Raw genomic sequence first — 8932 nt, 5'->3', positions numbered from 1 at the left:
ATATATGAAAAAACGCGTTTTCAGTTGGTTTTGACCATTTTCAGGAGTCCAGACTCTAGATCTTGATTGTCAAGTGTCCCATCACTTTGAAAATTTCGGAAATTATAGAACATGTTAGAACAGAGGTATATCTAAAAAGTGGTATCCTCCAGAAATCAGCAAGTAGCTGAAAAACTAGGAATTTTCAAAATATAATTTCGAATGCAAAGTAAAAGACAATTTTCAGCTCAAAAAACACTATTTTCAGCACTAAAATTCCAAATTTTCAGCCTAAAAATTCAAATTTTCAGCTTATAAAACCCAAATTTTTAGCAAAAATTATTTTTTAACCTCAAAAATAGCTGCTTTCAGCTCAAAACCCCGCTCAAAAGAAGCTTTTTTCCGGTCGAAAAATCTCGATTAAAGGCCACAAATGCCTTATTTTCAGTCTAAAAATCATAATTTTTAGCTCAAAAATTGTCGGTTTTTAGCTAAAAAGTCAAAATTTCCAGCTATTTCCCGATCAAATACTTACGCAACAGGTATTCCTTGAATCTGAATCGCCGTCGGCGTGACGATTCCCTTCTGTTTTTGAAGAAATTGCAGCAATGGTTTCGGGAACTTCATCTCGAGGAAACTTCCAATTGGTGGTGGAATTGTTTCTCCTTCACAACTGATTCCCAACCGTTTTCTCTGATTTTCGTAATCTGTTTGAGTCTGACGGCGGATGTGGCCTGGTGGACGCCATCTGAAAAATATTTATGAATTTTTCTTACTTGATTTGAAACATACGCAGTGGTAATTGGTTCCTCATATTTTTCCCCTTTAACGAGTTCTGTAACTGCTAGAAGACCTCCTCCACGTGTTACTTTATCAAGAAGCTCTTCTTCTTCACGAAGTTGCCTTTCCGATTCATCGATGACTCCTTGAGTCTCCATTATTTCTGCATGCTTCTCTAAAAGTGTCTTTTTGGCCTCTTCTGATTGTTTATCTTCTTCCTTCTTTTTTCGTTTCCTCTCTATTTCTTCCTTCTGATTTATCGTCGGCGCCAGAACTTGCTTCAGAAGAGCTCTTCGATGAACTTTCTCTCTTTTCCTTTGTAACGCCGTCAGAAACATATCGTCGACGTCTTCATCCTCCTCTCCAGATGACAGATTCATACCATTCCTTCGCTCTTTCATCTCTTCCTCTTGAATTTTTCGACGTCGCTCTTCATACTTTCGTCGTGCTGCTTCAACGTCGTCTGTGCTCATTTTGACTGAAATTGAACAGTTTTTCTATTGCTCTTCATTGGGAGAATCCAGGTAAATAATGAATCTCAAATGGATACATCCAGTAATGACTGCACGAAAAAACAGCTTTAAAAAATCAGAAATTTATGTGTAAATGACAAAAAAAACAGTAAAAAGAGTAAAAGTATCAATGGAACAAAAACATAGCGAGTGTTTGATAGAGTTGAATCAAGGCAAAAGATCAAGAGAGATGGAAATCTGAGTTTAGACGACGAGACGGTAGGTGATGTATCTTCCGGCCGTCTCTGATGGACGGATAATTTTGACGACTTGTCCACGACGGAGCCCGAAATAGCGAGCGACTGGGTCACACTGTTGGATACGTGGCAATTGAGAATCCTTGAGCTTGCTGGAAAAATTTTGAATCAGTATGAATGGTTAAAGAAAGTTTCAACTCACTATCTGGCGAGAAGCTCGGCCTTCTCCTCAGCAGTCATAACAACATGCTCTGGGACCAACTCGTGTTCAGTGATGTTGACCATCAATTCGGCCTCCAAAAAGTGTTCCAACATGTATTTTGGTGCCATGTCTCCGATCGATTGCTTTGCACTTGGAGTCATTCCGGTTTGAACGACTATGATGGCTCTGGAGATATTTTGCTCCTGCATTTGCTGACAAATTGCCTTGATAGTTTTGATTCCGATTTTGGTGTCTTCCGGAAAGAAAACGAACATTTGATCGGCCGGATCGTCGTTGTGAGCTACAAGAATGGTCAAATCGGAACGAGCAGGTTTCTTTTCAGAAGGACGATCTCCGAATGTTTCCTTGAAAGTTTCCAACGGTTGATCCAATTCTTCTTGAGCGACAAGGTAACCGCGATCGTGAACCATCTGAAACAAATGTTCTTAACTATTTAAGGGTTTTGTATTTTACCTGGAGCACAGTTTTGCGGATTCTCCACAGTCTGTAGGTCTCAAGCTCGTCGTCGGCCATTTTTCAGGTTTATTTCTGAAATAGGTAAACTTTCTAAATTTCCCTCCGCTGAACGGTTGTTGTAAGAAATAGAACTGAGTATAAATGAATACAGAAACCAAAAAACTGTCTAAACGGAAATGTTAATCACTAATTCGAAGAATAGGCTCAAACCCCGGGGTTAACCCCTATTGGAAAAAGTCAGTTTTCGAATTGACAAGAGTGCTAAACAACGCGCACCCCGGTAATTGCGGAGCTTCGTTGCGTCCTGTTTTGATTTCTGCGTCTCTCCCCACACAAAACATAGTGGTTGACGCGAACCCGGTTTTTGTCGGTACACTGGTTAGCCCTACACCCGGCGCCTGGTCCTCTCTGAATCGCTTCTTCGGCTTATTAGCTAAGATCAAAGTGTAGTATCTGTTCTTATCGTATTAACCTACGGTATACACTCGAATGAGTGTAATAAAGGTTATATGATTTTTGGAACCTAGGAAAGACTCGGGGCTTGCTCCGACTTTCCAAGGGTCGTCCTGGCGTTGCACTGCTGCCGGGCTCGGCCCAGTCCCCGTGGGGGCAACAATAACTAATCAGTGATCGTGAAAGGCGCTGCAAGTGCGGAGTCCGTATGGAAGAGAGTTCAAAATATTATTCGAAACGATCAGGCTAGATATCGCCAAATGAAACCCAAAACAGTGTTGGTTCTTGTTTAGGCACCAGGATCTTTTAACATTTTACTTTGCTACAGAATCAAATAATCACAGGAACAGAAACGTCAATTTTATTTATGTTATTCAGGTTTTTGATAAATTCGGTTGAAAAAATTGTATATTGTATACTGTATATTTTGTATACAAAATTTATAAAAACTGTTTATTTTCACTGTATAATTTTACACCGGATACATTAGCTTTTATGAACGGTGAACAATAGTTCCAAAATTTACATTATTTCTTATCAGGTCATCAAATAAAATCGGACAAAAAATTTGGAACGCTTCACGAATTTGCGTGTCATCCTTGCGCAGGGGCCATGCTAATCTTCTCTGTATTGTTCCAATTTTAGTTGATGTAAGTCGGCAAAATCAATGTGATGAGACTTCTTGAAAAGTGTCCAATTGTCAGGTATTCTGAAAATTCCTTTCGATTTTTCTGATTTTTCTGTTGTCTGCTCATTACCTATACCCGTTTTTAAAATATGTATATCGAGTTTGTTTTTACGTGATCCTTTAACTTTCTTCACTTCACTGATGCTAGTCTGGTTTTCCGTAACCTCCGTGAAGTTTTACCAATATGAGAGCAAATTTGAAGATCTGGAAAAATGGAAATAAATTAGTACTCAGTTTACAACGTTCAAGTTTAGGAACTTCCTGGCTTCGAGCGAAAACTACTCCAATGTCTTCCGACGACTCCACTCTAAGGACCCCGAGGACTTTTCGATTTCAAATGGTAAGGAATATGGATTGAAAGGTGAGGAAGTTTTGATTTTAAAGTTTTCGAAGTTAGACTTTTTTTGATGAAATTTGCTAACTGCGATGTCTTAACAAAAGGTTGAACGAGTTACGATGAATAAACTTTATTATTTTGAACCAAGAACCAATTTAAGGCGCTCATCACCAACTTCACCGACAACGACGACTTGACCAATGGCTAAAGAAAATCTCTGATGAGGTATCCAAAATGAAAAAAAATTTGCTTAAAATAATGAAAACGTTTTCAGTGAGGTGTGACGGATCAATCGATGTCGAGATGCTTACTTTCCCTGCATTAGAGAATCAATGTAAGGCGCTCATCAGCAACTCCTCCGACGACTTCACATTGGCAGATTGGCTGAAGAAAATCTCTGATAAGGTATCCAAAATGAAAAAAAAAATTTGCTTAAAATGATGACAGTTTTCAGTGAGATGGCACGGATCAAGCAATGTCATGATGCTTTGTTTGCTGCATCAGAGAACTTCGTGAACTTGATTTCCTTTTTCCTTTTTTTTGCGCGGTTTTTATTCGGTTTTCATTGTCAGGTGTCTTCTAATTTTGACGTCGTCGTTGACCTTCTGTTCTCCTACTTGTGGTAGTTCTTCTCGTCGTAGTCTTCTGAAATAGTCGTCTGTCGATTTGCAATGCTTCCAAAAATATAATTATTACACGGACCGTCCGTTGTCCTATGTTTGGCTGAAAATTGAGTGAGCTCCGTTCTCTTTTCTATCGTTGTTCTCGATAACTAATTCTCATCCGTGCTATTTTTTTCGAAAACGCTCGATTTTGTCCGTAGTACGTTGTTTTTTTCATTACAACGATCATAATTTTTCATACTATTCTGAACAAAGCGCATAATGCCTGCATTTATCTTCCAACATCCCCATCTTCACATAGGCTCCGCCCCCTTCCCCATGCAATACATAATGACGCGCGGAACCCGGGAGATGTCGGCTGCTGTCTAGGAGGTCCCTATATAAACAGATGACCTATATAAGATTTCGTTCTTCCGAGAACATATACTAAAATTGGAACAATACAGAGAAGATTAGCATGGCCCCTGCGCAAGGATGACACGCAAATTCGTGAAGCGTTCCAAATTTTTTGACTCTTTTTTCATGATAACCTGATCAGAAATTAACTGAATTTTGAAACTATTGCTTACCGTACCCGGTGTAAAATTATATTGAAAAGTATATATTTGAACCGCATTTATTGTAAATGCATTTTTTGAAAACTGAATAACATAGAACTAGAAACCTCTCTGATATTGTCTCATAATTCCATTGCTATCATCCTCTGTAACCGTATAGACTTTTTGAAGATGCAATGCTTTTCCAGTCACCGATTAGTTATTGTTGTCCCCACGGGGACTAGGCCGAGCCCGGCAGCAGTGCAACGCCAGGACGACCCTTGGAAAGTCGGAGCAAGCCCCGAGTCTTTCCTAGGTTCCAAAAATCATATAACCTTTATTACACTCATTCGAGTGTATACCGTAGGTTAATACGATAAGAACAGATACTACACTTTGATCTTAGCTAATAAGCCGAAGAAGCGATTCAGAGAGGACGTGGTGCCGGGTGTAGGGGTAACCAGTGTACCGACAAAAACCGGGTTCGCGTCAACCACTATGTTTTGTGTGGGGAGAGACGCAGACATCGAAACATGGCGCAACGACGTTCCGATATAACAGAAAAGTGAATCCACTTACTTGGAAACATCTTTCGACAAAAACTGAAGATTAGGGTCGTAGACACGCAAATTCGTGAAGCGTTCCAAATGTTTTGACTCATTTTTCATTATGACCTATTTCTGAAGTATAAAAAAGATGTCAACAATTCTGAAATAATTTGAGATGAGGCTCTATTCGTTTTTTACAGTTTTTTATCAACAACTTCAAAGCTTCCACTTTCAGGATCAAACGAAATTTGGGGGGAAAACACTTGGATTACTGTCATGGCTCCTTTTATGATGGCTCCTTTTATGAATGGCTCCTTTTATGAACCGGTAATGGGAATGTTGGATATAATGGAAACAACTCAGATATTTCCGACTCTCATAGCGACCAAAATCCTCCGTACCTGAAAAATAAAATTTGGAGAAAACAAGAATTTTGTGTCTGCTGCATTTTGTGAATATTCCTGTTTCAGCGTTACTGTATATTATTTATTCATCAGGAGAATCCTCAGTAGTTGGTTTTTAGCGGAATGTAAAGTATTGGAATGAAGAATCCGGTTTATTATTTTTTTTGCATTGGGGACTTTTTGGGTTTTGTTCTATAAATTCATAGAGTTATTATCTAAACCAAGGTTGAGTATACAGGAGATCGAGAAATCAAAAGAAACAACGAACGCACGAAAAGAAAAATGGAAGTTGAAATCGGAATTGAAAAACTGAAAGGAAATCAAAATGGTATCTGGAAACTAGTTGAATGTTCAACATCTGATCCTCATTTGCTCTTTTCCACTCTCCCATTCATTTTCATCAGCTGGATGAATGGTTTTTCTATCTTCGCTTTCTTCCTCACTTCATTTCCGTCAAATCCAACACATCTGGCAGTTCTTTGCCTCTGTCTTTCTTCCTAAATTTATTTATTTCAACCCGGTTTTCCATCATTCTTTCGTTTTTTTTCTCTACTACACAAAACATAAAGTCAAAGGCTATGTGTAATATGAGAAAGTACTGTAATACATTGCCACGTCATCATCAGTTGACTCATAAAGTTGTCTAAACTGACTTTGAGCGAGAAAGAAATAGTAATGTGCTTGATGTAAACTGTTTTTTTCTTTTTTCTGTTTTACTCAAATTTCAGAATACCGTTCTTCTAAAATTATATTGTTCGGTAAAGGAAGCATGTTCATTTCCCTAGTTTTTGCAGGGTTTTGAGTTTTGGACTTTGTAAAATAGTATTGAAACCATCATTTGTACTTCTCTTTGATAGTTTTTCAGTGATAAGTCAAGTAATGGTTCAGTATTTCATAAAGCTCTTACGAGATTGACCGAACAGTAATTTTTTTGTAACTCTTATCGAGTATAAGTTATAAATTACTGTATAATTTATACTCGATAAGAGTTACAAAAAAATACTGTATAACGTAAAAAAAGGAAGGACTCCCACACTGTCAAGTTTCAACTAATTTTTCTTGGCCTCTTTCCAAGATATCGAAAATGTGTCAACTGATAAAATGTTTATGATATTATGATAAACTATTTATCAAATAAGTTACAATCACCTTACTAGATTATGAATTTTTATACTGAAATCGTCCGTTTCAGGAAAATTCACCGAAAACACTTTCATTTTTGAAATAATTGAGCTTCGTCGAAAAGAAAGGATAAAAATGCAGAAAAGCATTATCGTAAAGATGTTTAGAAGTTCCCGTTTTTTTCTGGATTTTATTGAAAGCTTCCATAAGTATCCAGAAAATAATGTGTTATACTTTATTCTTGATCTATCAGAAAAATTATTGTATCAATGATATATGATGATAAAGGCTTTTCCAATATTCACATTTCATTTTGTTATCATCTTACATATATTAAAGTCTGTCTTAGAAGGGCCACCTCTTCAATAGAAGGGCCACCTGCAAATTGCTGAAAAATTATTTTTTTTTTGCTCAAAAACTTTCTAAATTTTGGGGTATTTGATGAATTTTCTTCTACTTTGAATGAGATTCACCGAATTTTGGAAAAAGCTAAAAAACACAGACTATCATAGAATAGACTTGACCACTGTCTTCACCCATCTCCCCATAGGTTCCGCCCCCTTCCCCACAGAATACATAGTGACGCGCGGAACCCGGGAGATGTCGGCTGCTGTCGAGGTGGTCCTTATATAAACAGATGACCTATATAAGATTTCGTTCTTCCGAGAACATATACTAAAATTGGAACAATACAGAGAAGATTAGCATGGCCCCTGCGCAAGGATGACACGCAAATTCGTGAAGCGTTCCAAATTTTTTGACAAATTTCGGTTTGATAACCTGTAAACGGATAGTGATTTCAAGGACTCTGGAACTGAATTTTGAAATTTTAACGAACAAAGGTCTTTTTTCTATGTTGAACAATGCTATTTTTATCTGGAGAAGCAACGCACGGAACAGTAATTTTCTGGTGTCCACAAATTTTCTCGTTTTCTGGGTTTCGGAAAACCCATTCGGCCATCCGAGTATTCCATTCGTTCCAGTTTGCCCCAACAAATCCTCCAGAATCGTGAAATAAAAGCTCTTCTCCTCTTGTTTCTAAACTCTCTTTCTCATCCTCAATCTCACTCTCTTTTTCGTGTTGACATGTGTTTCAAAAGGCAATATAAACGGGCAGTGCTCTCGAAAAAGACACAGAGGATATTGGGTGTCTTCTTCTTCTTTTGAAGCTCCGCCCACTTTTCCCATTTAATTAAACACATCGTTTTGTGTGTCAAACAGAGTGAGAAAAAGGGGAAACGATGGGGGGATAAGAGAGAAGATTTTCATTTCAGAGCCTCTGAAGAAGGTTCTTGACATCTTTTCAGTAGACACTTTTATCAAGTAGACATCCAAATTGTTTCTTCTCGAGGTACAGTAATCCTGAGACTCCGCCCACTACAAATGAGATCCGCATGTAGCTACTTTAGAAAATTTCATTGGAGAAAAGTGAGCCTTCTTTTCGGTTTTATGGGTTTCCTCTCTTGAGAGAATCTTTCGAAAAAAGATTCTGATCTTTTTTCTCATTCTTCCTCTTCAAACTCTCATTCTGAACAAAGTTGTTAGTTGATTCTTTGTGCTTGTTTTGTATGTGATCAAAAACATTCCGTTAGATTTATAAAAGATTTCGTTTAGGTTGGAGAACAAAAAATACAAATATTATTGTGAAAATTAAGGATTCTCGATTAAAAAAATACCGTATTTGATCTCATAGAAGCTCACATAGTCTGTCAGCTTTGAATTTTGTTACCTCGATTCCTGTGAAAGACATGAACAAGTTGTCAAATGATAAGTTTTTTATCATAATATGAGAAGTGTTTTGTCAGTTGATGTCTTACACAGGAATTGAGATAATTGAGCTCAAAGTTGACGATTTGAGGTAGTATTGAAAATGTCAATACTGAGAAAATTATGTTGGTTTGTCCCTGAATCTGGGATTTTACGATTCTGAAAATCTGGTTCAAAGTTTGAAATTTCGAAATTCTGAGATTCGATGTTTAGATACTTCATCGGTTCTGAAATTCTGATATTCAAAAAGTCTAAAATGTTGAAATCCTGAGCTTATGAGATCCTGAGATTTTGAAATTTTAAAATT

General features: G+C 37.5%; 2 protein-coding genes across 2 annotated transcripts in view; both read right to left on the bottom strand.

The window, feature by feature from the left end:
• The window catches only part of CBG12746, a gene marked incomplete at both ends in the record, with an annotated part of 2620 nt that extends 1388 nt beyond the window's left edge, over positions 1–1232 (bottom strand). Inside the window, 2 exons of the mRNA XM_002640185.1 lie at positions 515–727; positions 772–1232. Coding sequence (XP_002640231.1) covers positions 515–727; positions 772–1232 — 674 coding nt within the window. The remainder of the gene's footprint in view (positions 1–514; positions 728–771) is intronic.
• Positions 1233–1475: 243 nt separating this feature from the next.
• Positions 1476–2204, bottom strand: Cbr-rpb-5 (the record flags this gene model as incomplete). The annotated part of the gene is made up of 3 exons (XM_002640184.1): positions 1476–1620; positions 1671–2101; positions 2145–2204. The coding sequence occupies 3 exons, from the start codon at positions 2202–2204 to the stop codon at positions 1476–1478; spliced, it is 636 nt and encodes a 211-aa protein (XP_002640230.1).
• Positions 2205–8932: the final 6728 nt, after the last annotated feature.

The sequence above is a fragment of the Caenorhabditis briggsae genome, assembly GCF_000004555.2.
Source record: "Caenorhabditis briggsae complete genome, chrI, whole genome shotgun sequence".
NCBI lineage: Eukaryota > Metazoa > Nematoda > Chromadorea > Rhabditida > Rhabditidae > Caenorhabditis > Caenorhabditis briggsae.
This window is presented reverse-complemented; position numbering and strand designations above follow the sequence as displayed.